Consider the following 19,316-nt stretch of genomic DNA (forward strand, 5'->3'; position numbering starts at 1 on the left):
GTCCTTTTTTCAAGTAGTGCTGCAGAGGTGAATTCATGCTCAGCGCTCGGGACTGTTGAGAGGACGTGTTCCCTTCTGCAGACTATCAGGTTGAATTCTTACTGCATTTTTTAACTGCTCCCCTACAGAGGCTGCAAGTCGTGCCATAGTCCAGTTTCTGGAGGTCAATCAAAGTGAAGAAGCAAGTAGAGGTTGGATGCTGCTCACCACAATCAACTTACTAGCTTCATCAGGACAGGTTAGTCTTAAACAGCAAGGCTAAAAATAAATTGTGGGGTGGGAGAGACAAAAGCAATAAAATAATGAGCTGCATGAACACGCGCTAAAAGATGTTGTAACTATATTCCGCTTTCTGTGTTAAGGTCCTTTTTCTGTTATACTGCCACAGAACTTCTGCTTTAGTTCCTTGTGGTTTCAGTTGCCTAAAAAGTCATCGTTTTGGAACTTTAATTTATAATGTTCTTTTGAATTATGCATGCAACTTTTATTGTTCCCCAAAGGCTTCTCATACATGCTGCTGCTTAGTGCCCCATGAGATGCATGTCACATACAGCACCTAAATCACTCAGGCTTTGAACTTGAACCCCATTCAAGGAGGGCAGCAGCAGTTGTGAAAAGTGAAGCCAGCAGCAGTGATGAGCGGGTGATATCATGAATCTTTACTGCCTGTGCTTTTGGTGCTGTCCTCCATCAGAGAGCCAATCTTTGGCAATGTACTGGACAGCTGTGTGGTTTGTTCTTTCTGCTCTAATCTGCCTTTATAATTAAACACATCGTCTTATCTGTGTTTAGTATGTCACCAGCCTCTGCCCCAATTTGTCTTTTCTTCCCACTGATGCTTTCGTGTTTTCTACTACCTTGCTTCTTATGCCTGCTTATACCTTCTTGCCAAGTGAATGCATAAATTGAATAGTCCTCCTCCCACTCTCATTTCTGTTGCTACAAAGAATAGATAGCTAATGAGGGCTTGGCTGAAGGTCTTGTAATTAACTTGTAAGCTTCTGTTGGCAGAGGCTGTCAGTTTTTGTTTCTATCCTGTGTGGTGACTGCTCCGAACTGAGGCTGTTAGATGCTATTGTCATGTACATAAATTATGATTCTATTTTTAAGATTACTGTTTAGGTAGGCATTCAAGAATAGATGGTAAATCTGTACTGCTGTGTGGACACCTCACCAAAGGTGTGAGAAAGAAAAACCAGCATTTGAGTCAACTGCATTACAGGAGTGTAACTTTTTGAATATAGTAATATGCTGAACTGTTTTTTTGCTCTGTTTTCTTTTTCCCTAGAAAACTGTGGACTGCATGACAACAATGTCAGTGCCTTCCACACTTGTTAAATGTCTATATCTGTTTTTTGACCTTCCACATGTGCCTGAGGTAGTTGGAGGAGCACAGAATGAACTACCTCTCGCAGAGCGCCGAGCGCTACTACAGAAAGTCTTTGTACAGGTAAGAAAGGTAAAATAGGTCATGGAATTTGCAAGAGGAATGGAAATGCTTCATGTGAGAAAAGTCCAGAAACTTTTCACTTGAACCAGGTTTTGCTCTTCCTTGATTCTTCACAAACTGATGGCTCAGAGTAAGATGGCTTTTCCTGCAAGCACAGTTGAGGTTAAATTTCTACTCCCCCTGTGATTTTTGTCCTCAGCAAATATGTCCTCCACAAAAATGCATGCAACTTTTCTGTGCAGCTGCTTAAAAGGAGCAACATGTTGACTATTATTCTATTTTAATCTAACTGTCTAGTCGTTGGTATCTTTGACCATTACTAACTGAAATAGACATAGTAAAAACCATTAGTATCGATAATCTATGAATTAATTTAACATATGCTATTTTTCCTTTAATTATGGAAATAAACCATGAATATGGAAAAAAATAATTTAAATAAGGGAATGAACCACCGGAGCTTGCAGTTACTATTACAATTATCCCCCAGATTTCCCAGGGAGACCAGGGACTCCATCTGACTTGCTCCTGCTTTCTGGAGTTTCAACTGGAGATCTTGCAAAGAAATTCCTGTACGTTCTCCTGATGAAACTTTTAGAAGGAGCTGACAGTTGCTGTTAGAAAGCAGTTGATGATCATACTACCAGTTTCCATGTGCAAATTGGACACGTCTCTATGTAAGGTCATTGTAGCCACATATGTAAAACCATAGAAGTCTATCAGCAATCACCTCCTTCAGGGATTTGAAGGCAGTGTTAAGATTTAGAAGTACAGCATTTGAGAGGCATTTTGGTACCTGCACTACAAAAATAAAGATGAGAGCCTTATTCCCACAATGACTAGCCACATTGTCTGCCCAGTAACAGTCACTATATGAGAACATACCCATTTGCCTCCTTTTTTTTTGTCTTAGTACTACAGGCTGTCTACCAAAGCAGAAATCACAGTGTGCTGTGAGCTATCTTTCAGAAAATATTTCAGTTAGCAGAGTTAATAAATGATCAATGTTATCACATAGAGTCCCCCCCAATATACAGCTCAGCTCTTTTCTGTCGCTCTTCAAGGACTGTAAAGTGGTGCTCTGAAATGAGCTGGCTGGAATGGGTGAGGTTTCAGATAGCTTCCAAACCTCCTCTGGACGCAGGCAGCCTCGCAAAGTCTTCCTGCAGTTTTCTGAGAGGGAGCCTCAGCTTTTCCTGCACAAGACACAAAATGGACATCAGATGCCCTCAAAACATGCAGAAAAGGGAGCACAATGTAGTAACTTTGGTTGCATGGCTGTGTTTTGTCTTGTTTAAGGTAACCTGGAAATTCAGATCCAGGAGTTAATAATCCAGGTAGGTCTACAGTGTTGCTGTATCCTTTCCTGCTATACTATTTTGGCTGTTTTCATTTGGCCAAGATGGTATGGATGCTGCCCTGCTGACAACACATTGATAGCCTTCTTCCTGCATTAGGAAGGGGTACAACAGTTTGCTTTGCAGAGCCTCTGCCCCACTGCAACAGTTAGACTTGTAAATTAGGTAACGGGCAGATTCTCCAAGAATGGAATAATCTGGTATCCATACAAGTATGCTGTGTCAGCCGAAGAGATCTGTGTCAGCCTAAGAGATTTAAACTCTGCTGCTAATCTTTTGCTAGTCATTTTAAATTGAACTGGGACTTGAAATAACCATGTGTTGAATAACCTTGTCTTCAATTCAAATTACAGAAACAACACGCAAAGGGAAGACAGCGCATTGCCTTTTTTAATGTGTATGCTAAATGGAAGAATGTTTCGCCTTTTACTATGTCTAGACAAAAATAGCAATGATCAGGGTATTAACACTAGATGTTTAATGACTTACTGTTTCAGATCCTAGTAAAATTGTGCAGTTTTGTGTCCCCGGCGGAAGAACTGGCTCAGAAGGATGATCTCCAGCTTCTATTTAGTGCAATAACTTCATGGTGCCCTCCCTATAATCTGCCTTGGAGGAAGAGTGCAGGGGAAGTGCTAATGACCATATCGCGTCACGGCCTTAGTGTCAATGTAGTGAAATACATTCATGGTATGTGTTTTTATTCAATATTATGTATTGTTTTTTTCTGTTCTGTCATAATTTTCTTAGCTAGAAAATAGGCATGAAAATAATATATCAAGGCAGGCTTACAGGCTTTTTTTTTTTTTGTTGTTTGGACATGCAGGCATTTACATACAGGTAAAATTTCGGAGCACTTGTGTAGCGAGAGAGGTGTTTGTAGCTGAGTCTGCCTCATCCATGTTTCAAGTTAACATTGGAAGGCGGAGTTTCCTCTCATGTTTTGGTGTAGAGTTTATGCTAACCAAAAGGAAAGGCTTTCAGCCACCTCAGTAACTGCCTGTATTGAAAAGTAAGGGGAAGATGCATAGGTTTGTCACTTTTGCTGCAAGCATTAATTCTTAACAGGATTTAGTTGTTTTCTGTCCTGTGTTTGAGTTAACAGCAGCAGCTCCTCGCAGAGGAACGAGGCAAGCTAGCAGTGTCCTGTTTACAGCTGCTTGTTTGGGTACCACTCTAGCTGGCAATAAAAGTGTAGAGACATCTGAGGAAGCCGCAGGAAGAGGAACCAGCTCCATGTGTTCTGCTGACGCCGTTTGAGCTATTAGATGCCCATGTAGTAAATATTGGTGCATTACGCAAACCAGGGAGAGCTAATTTGGGTATGCTGGGCAAAGGTTCTTTCTCCCAGACATCTTGCTTTTGCAGGAAGAGGCTGGGTCAGGCTGTTACAACCACCACTGATTTGCAATGTACTGTCCATTATCCAGGGCATCGGGGGCTGGCATACCCTGGTAACAGCAAAACCTGGGTAATACAGGCACTAGGAAATCCTCGAGGGAGCACGATGTATGGGCACAGAAACACTTGAGTGCGAACCTCCGAGTGCTTATTGATGGCACGTTGGAACAGCCAGCTGTCTTCCTCCTCTGTGATCTGGCCCAGCTTCCCAGCCCAAGGATGTTGTCCCTAGGGCCCGGCCCAGAGAGGCTCTCATTTGCTTGGCTGAGACCCAAGCTTCTGCCCGAAGGAGGCGGTCTCTCAGTACCGGTGCTCCTAGGAAGCTTACGTGTAGCCTAAGAGCATGTGTCACAACCTGGTGTGGAGCTTTTAGGACTCAGCTGGAAGGAGCCTGGCGGCTGGATGGGTTTGCAGCCCCTACATTTTCCCTGTTGGCTGGCTGACTAGACTGCTGACCGTTCAGCCAGCCTGTGTTTCTTCTGCCGGGCTCTTCTCTTCCTCACCTTGCCATACAGCTTACAGATTGCAGATTTTATGCATCCTGAAGGGCAAAATAAAATCATCTCATGGGCTTAATCCAGCCTGCGAGCCACCAAATGACTGAAGCAGCCGGAGTCATTCCATTTTATCTCCTGTCCTTTTTTGAGACAGATAGCATCCTGGCTGTTGCAGGCATGGAAGCTGTAGCGCACAGGGGTATTTGTGTGGCTGGTTACAGATTTTGGTAGCTAATGTAAGAAGTACTTTTAATATAAGAAGTATCTTTACAAGGAGCTGGTCACAGCAGCAAGGGCAGCTGCCAGGCTGGTTCATGATAAAGAATTTGTGAGAGCAAAGCGAGATGAAAACCACTGTTGGAGAGGATATTAGCTGCCCGGGAGGAGCTTTGCATATGAAATACTCGTGTTGCATTAATATAAAACTGCACGGGTGTTTAGGTATGTAGGATTTGAGGTAGGAAATTTGGTAGAATATGTTTCTAATATTATATTTAGGGCTTTTAGACTGTAGGACCACATAGAAGCATTTGTAGTCTTTAAATTGGAATGACTGTTGAAGTGAACTAACATCCTTATCATACATTTTAGCAGTGTACACCTACTGGAAAAAAAGAAACCCACAGTTTCCTCACACCCTGGAAAGCAAAATAGTTACAAGGCTCCACAAAGCCATTTTGACAGTTTATGAAATATATCACCCTGCTCCCACATACTTCACAGAAAATTTCAGTCTGTGTTTTTTCTTGTGCTAGCAGCATATTTCCAGTTCCAGTCAGAAAGATGTGAATTTACAGTATCACTTGGAAGCACAGAATAGTCATCAGTTAAGTATTTTCAGATAGGACTTAAAAGGTGATAGGTATTTTGCCTACATCTGTAACAGCCTTCTGGTGGGTCTTTGATACATGTAGAAGGTGTATGTGTGTATGTGAAAACCTTAGGAATCACAATAAAGAAAATAACCGAGTTTTGACTGTCGTTTGGCATATTGCAGCTACTACCATTATCATTTCTCTATTGGCTTGATCCACAGAGGAGTGAGGCTGGCATATCAAAAGATATTCTAGATTCTTTAAAAAGTGAAATAAAATCTTTAAAAAAAAACCAGTTGGCATTCCCTCTCACTTGTTGATAAAAAAATAAACCTGACTTAAGAGATAACATCTGTCAAGAGGCTCATCTCATATTCAGGAAAAAAGTTAAGACGTTTTATCATGTGCAAAGGAGCATCCTTTCACTATCTCGTGCTTTGATTTGATCTCTGGGAGATTTTGTCTAGCTAGAAAGATTTGCACTTGTCTCACGCATGCTGCGAAGTTAAAAGAGCAGATAATGGAAGGGAGCATCTTTAAAACAGGAGCGCAACCTAAAATCTGACTATAGATTTGGGAAAGCTTTTTGCAACTGACCAATGAAGCGATGGAGTGTGAGAGGTATGCAGAATGAGACAAGCTGTCTCTCTGATCAAGATTTATCAGGCAAGCAAATATGCCAGCCAAAGAAATGCTAACCAGAATAGCAATAAGAAGACATAGCGTAAAGGGTTATGTGTAGGGTTTTACCCAACATCAGTAACAGTTTAAGTCAGTGCTTTGTATAACTTTGTGTTTTAAAAGAAAAAAAGATGTTTTAGAATTATTTACAGTTGCCATATTTGTCTTTTTTTTCTGCTGAGTTATCTGGTCAAACTTTTTAGGTAAACAACAGTATTTGTCTACACAGTCTCCTCCTTTACAAGAGTAAAGATTATAAAAGGGAGGAAGGGGTTGCAAAAAGGGGTTAGGGTTCAGATCCAAAGCCACTTGAGAATCATACTCGTCTTCAAGTGCTCTGTGGTATTAAATGTTATGTGATAAGAGATAGTTAAATAACAGTTACCGTATTGCCATGATTCTTGTACTAGTTATGCTTCTTGCTGTGATTAATGTCAGTAAAATCCTAAATTTCTTAATTGTAATTCTTTTCAGAAAAGGAATGTTTGTCCACGTGTGTTCAGAACATGCAGCAGTCTGATGACCTTTCTCCCCTAGAAATAGTTGAGATGTTTGCTGGACTTTCTTGTTTTCTCAAAGACTCCAGTGATGTATCCCAAACGTTGTTGGATGATTTTAGGATATGGCAAGGATACAACTTCCTCTGTGACCTCCTCCTCAGGTATGCAAAAGTGCTCGGAGGAATGCAGACAGATCACTGTGAGCTTTTTCTGGAAAGATTTTTTAATAAAGAATAGGTGAATAAGTTTGAACAAATAAGTGATTATAGGTTATTATGGAATTAAGACATTGGGACCAAAACATGAAATTATGTGCTTGTCTCCATTTATGAAACTACATTGTTTAACTTTTTATTAATCGGTACTGGCTTATTACTAAATGTTTCTGTATGTGCTAAGAAAGCAGATGCTTAAAAACAACTGGTACTAAAAATGTAGAAAGAATTCAGAAAATAAAATTTTGACCGCAACTAGTGATTTTTGGGTTTGGTTGGGATTTTTTTTGTTTTAACATACTATTGTAATGAAAAATCATGTACGTAAATGTGGTGCGTGCTACTTGGTAGAAGACATGCTGCTTAGTATTGAAGAGACATTTTTGTACATAAGCTCTAATACCAGAGTGCTGGAGAGAACTCTCACTTTACTAGGGAATTAGTGTATATATGTATTTTTTTTAATTTGTATTTTTTATTAAAGGTACTCTAATCTGCTAAATGCATCACAAAATAGGGTAATGAAAATGCCTGCCCAAACAAAGCTTGGATGTATGATCCATCCATGATTTTATTTCTCTCCATGAAAGAAACTTCATTCTTTTCTTTCTCAGTCAGCAAATTAGTGTCTGCTGCATTATTTGTGTAAAATCTATGGTCAATCTGTGTTGCTTTGTTTGGATATGAAGTTCTGAAGAAGCATGCTTAGCTGTTGAAATATATATGTGTTTTACAAATCCAAGACAGAAACTGGGAAATGATATCTATGAGCCTTATGAAGTATACTCGGGTCAAAGATGCTTAGAAACAGTGCTGTAATGGCCATTAATGAGAATTGTTAGTGTTGTTATCTCCCTCTTTCAAGCCATTCATTTTGGGTGCTAGGATCCTAGGTTTTGGCACCCAAATATTTGAACTAAATTTTCTACTACATAGTATGGTTTTGGGTTTTGTGTTTGTTTGTTTTAAATGGATACCAGACATAGACATGGCATTTGAAATTCTTAATCACAGTTAAAATTACTCATAAATTATCTTCGGTGCCACAAAAGCTCAAACACCTGTTAAAGAATTGTTATTGTTCTTGTAGTATAAATGGTGTTTTTGAATATGTTATATTTACTAAGGCATTCTTTGAAAGCAATTCAAAGTAATTCAAACTCAGCAGTTTTCCAGAAACTGTCAGCCAGAGTTTAGGTGAAATTTGAGGGGAACACGCTGCCATTAGCAATTTAATTTTCAGGTATGAAAGTGATCCTCTGTAGATCAAGTGTTTCAAACAAACTCTCTCCTGAGCTTGCTCATCCTTTAAATCAAAGAACGGGGGATCCCTGACAGAGGTGTAGGAAGACTAGAGGTTTGCATGTCTGACTGAAGAAGGAGAGCACCTGGGGTCTTCAGTTGACAGCAGTAAAGGTTAAAAGCGTAGGAATGCATTATCCTCACTTCTTACCGGGGTGGCTCTAGAAAACTAAGACTCTTGCAGAAATGCCTGGGATAAGGTGAACAGTGCACATCAGCGTGTGGTGTATTTATTAGCGATTTGTGTATTGTAGAGGAGATGGAAGATTGTTCAAAACATGACTGCTGTTTTGATGGCCATATCTCTTGCTGTTTCTTATAAGTTTTAGTTTATTTGATCTTCAAATCAAAACATAGATTGTTTCAAAAGACAATCATCTTGGACAAACCTATGTATCAGTCAGTGATGAACAACAGTAATGTATTCTCCCTGGACGTGTTTTGGCTCAAACCTACTGACAGAGACTTGTTCAGCTCTGTGGCACTATTGTGAAGATGACTGTCACATGGGGGTATGAAATCTGGTCACTGGGCATCAAGCTGCAAAGAAGAAAGGCTTTGGAGCTGGTAATGCAGAAAGATGTGTGAAGAAAGTGGCTTAACAAGAAATTGCAGGAGGTGTGTGAGGACCAAAGGAGCGAGTATGCAATATCACCTCGGTGATGTGAAAGGGCAGGGCATTGGAGGTTTAGTAGAATGGCAATAGGTGAGCTAAGTCTTCTGTAATGGCTGTTTGAAGGAGGTTCAGCCACATGTCTGACTGAGAAGAAGATGGGAGGATGCAGAATGAGCTGCTTCTAAGGGCTCCCACGGTCACTTGTCAGCAAGAAGAAAAATATAGCTCACATTGCATGAGCGAATAGGAGATTGTGGTCCCCAGCTTTCTCCCAAGATCTATAGATACTATAGAGTTAGTAAGTAATTAAACGTGTTTTAATTTTTGGTGAAGTAGAAGGAAAATGAGGATTCTTCTAGGATTTGGTGTCAGTTTTTAGGGTTTGGTCTGATGGCGTGTGCTGGCGGGAAACAATGGTTGGAATGGGATGTTAGCATTTCCATCCTCTTGCATTCAAGATGCTTCATTGTGTGCTTCTAAGTATTAGGCTTCTACCAAGATACCGTTTCATTAGCATAAAGTATTAACTCTGAAAGTGGCAGATATAATCTAGCAAGTTAATTATGGATTTGTTTAATGGTAGACTATCTAGCTATTTTCCTATCTGGTAGCTTTGTGTTTGTAAGAGGATTTTAAAAGTAATTTTCATGTCTGTGCTGCTTTTTAGCAGACTATTGAGTTCAAGGAAAGATTTATGAGGTGAATTTCTACGGCAAATAAATGCATGCTCTCATAAATCCAATAATGTTTGACTGACTTAATGGTATGAAATATGAGCAGAGAACGTGTAAAATACTGCAGGAACAGGGCAGTAAAAGTGTGGTCTCGAAATTAATAGAGTAAAATGGAAGAGATATCTTACTAAAGTGATTTGAGTTGAAATAAACTAGTGCTGCTAACCTGATCTATTGTATTTTCTTTAGATTAGAACAGGCAAAAGAGGCTGAATCTAAGGATGCTTTGAAGGACTTAGTTAATTTGATAACTTCCTTAACAACATATGGTGTCAATGAATTAAAGCCAGCTGGTGTTACCACTGGAGTACCTTTCCTACTACCTGGATTTGCAGTCCCACAGCCTGCAGGCAAAGGTGAGTCTGCTTTCTTTCTCCCTCTGTTTTTTTTGTTTTTTTAAATGTAAACAACAAAATGCAGAGAAGCTGTGTACTACACAAACTGTTTGCAGTTGAGTCTAGGTACTTTTACTAAGATTGCATATCAAATACTTAGTTCTGTTGGTCTCAAAGGTTCTATTTTAGGGTTGGTACCCAAAGAAGAAAGTGTAGGGCTTTTGTCTTTGAGAACTAAAGGCTGAGTCAAACATCTCTCATTGCAAAGCTGACAGTTTCTACGTGGACATTTTAAGAGATTATAGTAATGGAGAGATGCACTGATTTGATTTATGGTGTTTTAAGCTGCTCTTACTAAACTGATGTGAAAGGCTGATGTGCTGGTTTGATTTTTTTTTTGTTTGTTTGTTTGGTTGGGTTTTTTTGGCCAGAGTTGCTTTCTGTTAGTTTTCGTCAGCTTGGGCAAGCGTAACTTTTGAGCTGAAATCCGTTGTTTCATCACCAGTGTTCACAGAGTGGTGAAATCTGTGGTGTGCTTGCAACCACAGTCAATTATGATATGGAGATAAGGTTGAGGAAGTCTGAGGGGGGAAAGGGTTTTGTAAAAATAAACTTATTTTTCACGTCCTGTGTATAAACTTAAAATTCAGGTAAGTCTTGTATGTAACTAAGGAGTTTGGAATTTAATAGTGACTGTGGAGCTAGTTTGTTATTTGGACTTTTTATGGGGTTTAGTAATACCAGGATACAAGAAAAATTTTTGTGGTAAGGCTACATTTACAGATTTATAGGCTAATGGATTTACTTTCACCGTTTCTTTTGTATGTCTAGGTTCTTTGGACAATGACTTCCTTTCTCTGGTATTGAGAGAGTTCATTGTTCATGGGAGTTGTTTTCCCTTTGCACTAAATAGATAAAGAAAGCAATAGTCACACTCAGAGCTTAATTTCTCCGTGTTTTGATAATAACATACTAATTTTTGCTTAAGCTAATCAGCTTTTCTGATAAAATAGCATGAGAGAACCATGGCCTATTGCAATCTCCAAAGGAATTCTTTTATTTAATTTTCTGGTATTTGTCACAACATCTCTCGGTTCCTTTTACCTGCTTTTCATTACGTTGGCAAGTTTTCTTTTTATGAAGACCATATTAGCTCATTTTCTTAATTGCTTTTATTTAAATCCTTTTAGTTCTTGAACTCTGAAGAGGTGGTTAAGGTTTGGTTTCTTCAGGGGTCCTTGTAATAATCAAAGATAATTTATTAATCTGCTTGATTGCCTGGAACAACTGCTGATACTAAAATAGAATATAAATAGTTGTATCTGTCACTACTTATGTTCCTGTCATGTCTAATAAGCTCTAAATCCACTTTTCAACATTTTTCATTGTAAAGAAAGCATGTAAAAAATGTCCTTTTAGAAACAAATGAGTATGACTTATAATGTAACATTAATATTCTTCCAGTATGTGAAATTGTTCCATGTTGGTTTTCAAGGAAGTTTCCTGTTGCCTTCTGGAGAAATACTAGCAGGGAAGGTGGTGAGGCTAGACATGAAGATAATTGAATTTACTTTCGAATTGGACAACTTAGTTTATAAATAATGAGCAGAGTAGCATTCGACAGAGCATATGTAATAAATCAGGATTCTTTCTTGTTGAAAGGGTTTTTAAATCAGTTTAACGGCTTATAACTTTTTTGAAAATAAGATTTTATTGTTACAGCATCCTAAATGCTTTGTTTAGAATGTGTTTCAAGTTGCCACTCTTGATTGTTTATTTTATTTAATTATTTTTACCATAAGTAGTTTTCTGTATCACGGGATTTGTCCACCGTGACTTGTACTGTTCCTACAGAAGTTAAAAAAGTTGGCTCTGAGGCATCTTCTTAGTAGAATGAGAATAATATCTGCCCATAGAAAATTCTGGGGGCCACAGGGAGCACTCATAAATGATTCATTCTTTGGCTAAATGAATGAGATTTTATTTAACTTGAAGGTACTTATAAGAAGAAATTTGACGGAGCTTTTAAAGATGTGAGGTCTTTGTGTGCTAATATTATAGCTACCTCACACTTTACAAATCTCTACCTTTGTTTTAATTCCCTAATCGTTAACAGTACTGGACTCTGCCAAAGCTTTCTTATTCCCAGGCCTGATTCCCAAAGCCAGCCCTGTGCCACCTTCCAATACCCTTCCGATACCGTATGGTCGTTCATGCCGGTTAATCCAGACCTGAGCAAGAGCAGCCTCTCTGTGGAAGGAAGGCAACTGCTGGCCTTTCACTGCCCTGTGGAGTTTCTCTATGCCTAGCGCTCTTTTTCTTGCAGGCAATTGCCAAAGCGTGAAAGCAAGAGGATAGTTTGGAGGCTGTGCATGTTGTCTAGCTTTGAACCCGGCTGACGAGGATTTGTCATTGCTTATTGCTCTGTTGAGTGAGGGGATACAGATGGCTGTTATTCTAAACTTAGCCTGCTGAATACTTGTAGAGGACAGAGTTGCGTTCTCTGTTATGGAATACAGAACATGTTACTGTTGCTGTAATGAGTTTTGTTATCGCCTGGGTAGATGACAGGCAGGCTTTGTTTTGTCTCTAGAACTGTATCCCGTTGCATGTTTTAACAATAGGTCAGCTTACTTACCGATTTTAAAGAAATGATTTTTCATTTAGCTGCTTATGTCAACACTTACTTTCAAAGATGAAGATGCCATCTTAATGAACAGTAGATTGTAGGATTTGCAATGTAAGTGATTGTGCAGAGGCTTTTTTGAAGAGTCAGTTTTAATAAAAAAATTCGTGTGTGACATTCGTGTGTGAATACTGTTACTGTATTCACGCTTATTAAAATGCATGGATCATTATTAATAAGCGTACTCATTGTTTATGATGATTAAGAACTTTCTCTTTCCTTTTTCCTCCCATGCCACTTTGTTTCCTGATTTAGGTCACAGTGTGAGGAATATTCAAGCATTTTCGGTCCTCCAGAATGCATTTTTGAGAGCAAAAACCAACTATCTAGCACAAATCATTCTTGATGCCATCACGAATATTTATATGGCGGACAATGCCAACTACTTCATTTTGGAATCGCAGCACACATTGTCTCAGTTTGCAGAGAAAATTCCTAAACTTCCAGAAGTGCAGACCAAATACTTTGAGATGCTGGAATTTGTCGTCTTCAGCTTGAATTACATACCCTGTAAAGAACTGATCAGTGTGAGCATCCTTTTAAAATCCAGCGCTTCTTTTCAGTGTAGCATCATTGCCATGAAGACACTCCTTAAGTTCACCCGTCATGACTACATCTTTAAGGATGTCTTCAGGGAAGTGGGACTTCTGGAGGTGATGGTAAATCTTCTTCATAAATATGCAGCCCTTCTGAAAGATCCCACTCAGGCACTGAATGATCAAGGTAGTGCGTGCTCTTCCATTTTACTAATACTTGTCTTTTTTTGGCTGGGAATGGTGGAGGCTAACACTTAAGAGGAGGAAGGAGAGCGTCTGAACCATGTGTCTTAAGGGCTGAGTCCTGTGGGGGGCTGCTGTGCCATCTTAAAAGGTCATTGGAATTGTCTCTCTCACTGTCCTGCGAGAAGCTTTAATGAAAGATGCTGTATGAATGCAAAATAGTAGGAGTTCATATTTTCCTTTTTAAATATTTTTTGATGTATTGGTTTAATATTTGTTGCTTAACATGAAAAGAGCAAGTGAAGGAGCAATACATAGTAAGTATACTCTTCCTCAGAAAAGGTACTTGGGCATTTAATTGTGTTTAGCCCCAGCTTTGAAAAATACTATAGGGTGCATATTTGAGCTCTTAATAGAAGTATGTATTCAAGTTTGCATTTTTTCTAAGTTGGGTCTACATTTTTCTAAGAGTGTTTTTAAAAAAAAATTTTTTTAATTAGTTATCTTATCTCCAGAATTGAACATCTTGGAGATAAGCTACATAGCTGCTTAGCCTGTGAAGCATGTGCTGCTGAGTGCCATATGTGCATACATACACGCACACAGAGATTTTTTTTTTTTACATTCTTTATTCAAACTGCAATCGAGTTAGTGTGTGTCAGTGACACTTATTTTTTAATCATAATTGTTGGACATTTCACCTGCGTTTATGGTCTGAAGCTTCGTTAGTTAGCGGTAGCAATTGGTTGGAGTTAGAAAGCTTTGTTGCCAGCAACTCCATTGAAAAACACATCAATTCTCACGTTCGTGTAAGTAAATGGACCAAGCTGTCATCTGATTAGGGTGCTACCTGGGTGCACACGCCCTTGTGTTGTGGCTTGCTTCTTATTAGAGTCATTTTTAAAACATGTTTTTTTTCTGGAGTGTTACTCTGTGTTTAAGATGCCACTTGCAGTGTTGGTTCATTTGTTACACCTGTTGAATCATCAACACATTTATTGTAATTATGTGAATGTAGTTTTGTGCTTTTGTGTGCAATTTCTCTTTTCAAGTACTGAATACTGAACAAGAACAGATCCTGTTACTCTTCAACTATGGTATGGTTTTGTGGCTTCAAGAAACAAAAGATGGGGATATGAAACTACACATAGAGCTGCAGTGTCAGCCACTGAGCTCACAGTGCTCAAAAGCTTCTGTTTAAATTCTTATCTTTAAAAATTAACTTTTCAAACGATTCATAGTTAAGCTTTCCCAGGAATGCATGTGTAGATTAAATCTTAATTTGCTTTGGGATATGCTTAGACTGCATGTTCTCTGGGGAAGCAAAGAAAATGAAAGTGTTGGTGGAAAGTATCAAGCATCATCTTAGAAAAGAGTGATTTTTACTGTGACTTTGGCTTCTGAAATTTATTTTTTAGGGGATTCAAGAAACAGTTCATTTGAGGACCAAAAGCAGCTGGCTTTATTGGTTATGGAGACCTTGACAGTACTACTACAAGGATCAAACACAAATGCAGGTAAGTAGAGAGACTGCTGTCAAAATATTTATAAAAAAGTAACTCCAAAAATCATGCCTGAAAGCAAACTGGTCTTGACTTTCTGTCTTAAGGCAAGTAATCAAACACACTTAAATATACTTTTGCTCTTGCCAAGTTTTTCCAGAAGAGAGAATACACAGCATAAACTAGAGTGCATAAAATAAAGGAGTAGAAGGTAGTGTTTTTTTTTTTTCTTGGTTTCTTTGCTATTGTTTACCTGAAGGCCACCACCACACCCCATCACTTTCCAACAATACTATAATAACTTGCTTGTAGTAGAGCTTGTAACAGAGGTTGTATATCGGAAAATTTAAGTATATAATTAGACATGTAGTTTGCTGTTGACAGTGTCATGTCTACTTAAATGTGATTAAAAATGCTTGCATCTCTACTGAAAGATGGCTTTTAATTTTTAAAGGCATATTCCCAGTCAGTGCGTATAAATAGGGCTCTGTTATGAGCATCCTTTTCTAAATCAGGCAGGTTTATATTATGCTTCATTAGTCAAGACTTAGCGACGTCAAAATAGACAGTATGTGTATCTCATATTAGTAAAAGCTGTCTCTGAGAGCTTGAAATAACAGATTGAGAAGGGGTAATAACTGCTTTTAAACCCTTTTTGTCTGTTCTATTGGGTGAAGAAGAAAACGAGCAGGTGGGGGGAAACAGACACCACCCTGACGAACCAGGATGTTTCATGGCCTTGGAGGCCATGAAACATCCTTTTTTCAGCAATTTTTTTTTCCCCTTTTTTTCAATTCTGATTGGTGTTTTCTCACTTCTGGTTTTGTTTTTGTTTTCATTTAAGGAGAAACTACAATCTGTCACAAATGCTTAAGAATGAAATCCTGAAAAATGTCCGGCTTGCTTGACAGCTTACTGTTTAAACATTAGCGGCTAATGGCATAAAGTTTGTAACTTGGGTTTTTTTCTGCTTTTGCCTGGGCAAATTTTTTTCTTTAAATTTAGGCGCAGTGTTGGAGTAACCTCCAGTGTTGTCATTTCACTGTTGTGCTTGTTTTCAAGTTCTGTTGCATTTCAGCTTGTGGTTTCAAACTACTTTCAAAGGTGGCTTTTGAATTTTTCCCACTGAGCATTTACAACATCTGCCAGCTTGGCTTTGTCCACGTACTTGATAAGTGAGTTCTTCATTCCATCAGGAAAGGCATTATTCACGACACTTGAGATAAACCCCAGTGGCATGTCCTTTGTCAAAACAGAAAGGCATTGCAGTGAAGCAGAGGTTACTGCAAGCTGATGTTTCAATTGGTTATGCATTCAGGCTGTCATGATCGTGTATAGAGCATTTTGTCAGGTTGCTTATGAGAAAGCTGTGGATGACACTGCCAGAAGCTTTGCTGAAGCTGAGATGTGTCTCTTTTGCCATTTCCCTTTTGTCTACCAAGCTACCTCTCCTGTCAATGAAAAAGAAAAAAACACGATCTTTGATTTACTAGGTGAATCTGTTCAATGATGAACCAAGAAGGAAGTGAATTAGGCTGAAATGAGGAGGTTTTAGAGAGGAATTGGTATAGACTACAGATGAATTGCATGAATCGATTACACACTTGTACATTTATTGCTCTGCTTTGGTTTTGCCATGTAAGAAAAGGCAGAATTAGAAACAAGACAGAAAGGAGTGGCACGAAGGTACATGTGAGGGCTTCCATATAAGGAGAAATTGGGGAAAAAAACAAACCCGCAACCAAAAAACCTCAGGATTGTTTGATTTCTAAGGATGAATGAGAGGAGGTGGTGTAGGTATGTGATGATAACATCTCTGAAGGACTGGAACCGCCTCATATTTTAGAAGCGGCAGGTCTTGGTCGGGCAGGATTGGAGTACGTGTATCTGTGTGGCATCAGGGTCTGTGGTATCTGAGCCTTGCTCCTGTGAGGTATGGATTATGATCTGACCGTGGTAGCATCCACCTGACTTGTAACAAATCCTTGGCTGCTGTTAAACGGTGTTCCTGACCTCACCTAGGAAGCTTGAAGCAGCCATCAGTACCTCATTGCTACTTCTCGATACTGAGTTAATCTCTGAGTATCCACCAGAGAAACAACAGAGGGTAGCGTAAAACGCATCAGAACTGTGGGATGATGCCACAGATGTTGCTTCTCGGGACTCCTGGACAGTTCAAGAGTCTCATTTCATCAGTAACTTTCCAAGTTTGGGAGTATTACAGAGCTGTACAGGAGGAGTTAAGAAACCATTTCTCAAAGAAGTTGTGGTTGCTGTCTGTGCAGCGTGTCTGGATGTGAGCCCAGTGGCACTGTAGCCAGAGGCCAGCAGACGTTTTAGGTCATCACAGAGAGGCATAAATAGGCATTATGCAGCTTTGCAGTGCTTCATACCACACTCAAAGCTTGGTTTCTGATCTTAAACCAGTATCTCTGATAAGGTTTCATGAATATTGCATAACTGATAGCTGAATTTCGAACAAGAAATTTGGGTGTCCAGACCCAGACAGGTTCACCGGATAGTAGAGAATCTAGACCGAGAGTGGGAGAAGTATAAAACGTTACCTCAGTCTCTCTAAAAACGAGATCTGACCACTGAGGAGATGTGCTTTTACCTGTAAAGGGATGCAACCAACTGTCTCAGGGTCTGAGGGCCTCTCCTTTTGCCTTGTCCAAGTCCATATTTCACCCAAAGAACGCCAGAGAAACCAGGAGGCAGGAAATCGGAAATGGATAGTGGGACTAAGGTTTGTATATGTACATTAAAGGGAATAAACATTGTCATGACTAGCTTGTTAATCCTGAACTTGGCCATTTAAACTGCTCTTTTAGTTTATGGTCACAAGGAAAATGATCCCTTTTGATGCAGCATTGATCCGTTTCCCTACTCTGTTTTCATCTTCAGTAATTAACATAGGGCAGTACTCTAGCTGACACTGTACTAAACACACATTATATGTGCCATATGTATTCCACTTCGTTTTTTATGAAGTTTTCAGAATCAATTTCATTTAATTTTTATTTAATATTGCTCTTTGTGTTCTTCTGAGTATCCAGTAAGTTTGAAAACCATTATTTGACTTAAGCTTTATCTCTACAGAGATAGGTCTTGCCACAAGAAAACTTCTGCAGAATCTTACAAATCTTGTGGATAGACCAAATCACTTCTCAACCAATGCTCCTAGTTTGTTCGTCTTGTCCAGAAGCAGCCTAGTTATATTTCTGGCAACGAACTAAATGTAATACAGACACTATCCTTAACCAAAACTGCGTTTAGTCTTCACTGAAGATGGAGGGTTTGCTATATTTTTTTTCTTTGTTTCATCCTGTGACTCTTTGAGCTCTAGCATGAAAAGAATAACTACTGTTGGAGTAACAGAATTATTGAGGAAATTCTTAGAACTGATCTGCATCCTTGTACTCAACACCTTTAATGAAAAATACTGTCAGAAGAATATTGTTCAAGTTCTATTTTTATTTGTGGTAGGAGAGGAAAAATAGTAGTAAGTCATTAAACATCCATAGGGCTAAAATGCTGCCATTCAATCTGTAGAAATGAAAATAAACACCTTTCATGTTTTGTTGTTGTCATTACTTGTTACTGATTGTACTTTTCATACTCCTGATGCGCTTATTCCCCCCCCCTCCCCCTTTCTAAGTAGGTATTTTCAGGGAGTTTGGTGGCGCGAGATGCGTGCACAACATAGTGAAGTACCCCCAGTGCCGACAGCATGCCCTGATGATCATCCAGCAGTTGGTGTTATCACCTAGCGGAGAAGATGATATGGGCACTTTGTTGGGACTGATGCACTCAGCTCCACCTACAGAACTGCAGCTGAAAACGGACATCTTAAGGGTAAATGAAGACTCTTGCTCCTAAGCCACTTTTTAAAAAATGAAAACACTGAGAAGGGGATTGGATTGGATGGGATGGTATTTAGCTACTGAATGTAGATTGTCTCTGGAGTTGAAATGAGTACATTTGATGCATGGTTTTTATTTTCTTCCATCTCTCCATGGCAGAATCAGAGAAGGCTAGTGAGTGAGTATGTGTTTTTAGCATCATCACTTGTAATCAGCTTCAGTGGATAGGAAATGAGGTTCTCCAGTTACAGTAATCTTCCCTGGCAGAGTATTATTCAGTTAAAAATAATGAGAATACATGGGGGGAAAAAACAAAGCATGTAACACATAAGTTTATTTTCAGTGCTGGCTTGCGTTTTCCCTGGCAGACCTACTTTATTTTACCAATTTGTTAGTTATAAATGCTGAATTAATTAAAATAAATGTAAATCGTAGTGACCATAGTAGAAGATAAAGCCGAAGAACTTGCTTGCTTAAGCAAAATAGTGGAAAGGTAGGAACATAAGGCTGTGAGTGGAGGAGAAAGAGAAAAGACCTCTCATCTGTTCCCTATCGTATTAGTTTTTTTGGCTGCTAATCTAGACCCACAATTTCTTGTCAGAATAGCTAATGTTATTGTTGTAAATTGACATAATACTGTTA

At 39.1% G+C, this 19,316-nt stretch overlaps 1 protein-coding gene across 11 annotated transcripts in view; it reads left to right on the forward strand.

Moving 5' to 3' along the window:
* Window positions 1–19,316, forward strand: part of WDFY3 (WD repeat and FYVE domain containing 3) — a 178,362-nt gene that overhangs the window by 69,864 nt on the left and 89,182 nt on the right. For 10 of the 11 annotated variants that reach the window (XM_075149959.1, XM_075149960.1, XM_075149962.1 and 7 more), the window contains 8 exons: window positions 129–238; window positions 1,289–1,450; window positions 3,306–3,498; window positions 6,677–6,863; window positions 9,759–9,925; window positions 12,846–13,313; window positions 14,728–14,826; window positions 18,473–18,666. In XM_075149959.1, coding sequence (XP_075006060.1) covers window positions 129–238; window positions 1,289–1,450; window positions 3,306–3,498; window positions 6,677–6,863; window positions 9,759–9,925; window positions 12,846–13,313; window positions 14,728–14,826; window positions 18,473–18,666 — 1,580 coding nt within the window. The remainder of the gene's footprint in view (window positions 1–128; window positions 239–1,288; window positions 1,451–3,305; window positions 3,499–6,676; window positions 6,864–9,758; window positions 9,926–12,845; window positions 13,314–14,727; window positions 14,827–18,472; window positions 18,667–19,316) is intronic. The other variant, XM_075149969.1, reaches the window with a different exon arrangement.

The sequence above is a fragment of the Calonectris borealis genome, chromosome 4 (genome assembly GCF_964195595.1).
Source record: "Calonectris borealis chromosome 4, bCalBor7.hap1.2, whole genome shotgun sequence".
NCBI lineage: Eukaryota > Metazoa > Chordata > Aves > Procellariiformes > Procellariidae > Calonectris > Calonectris borealis.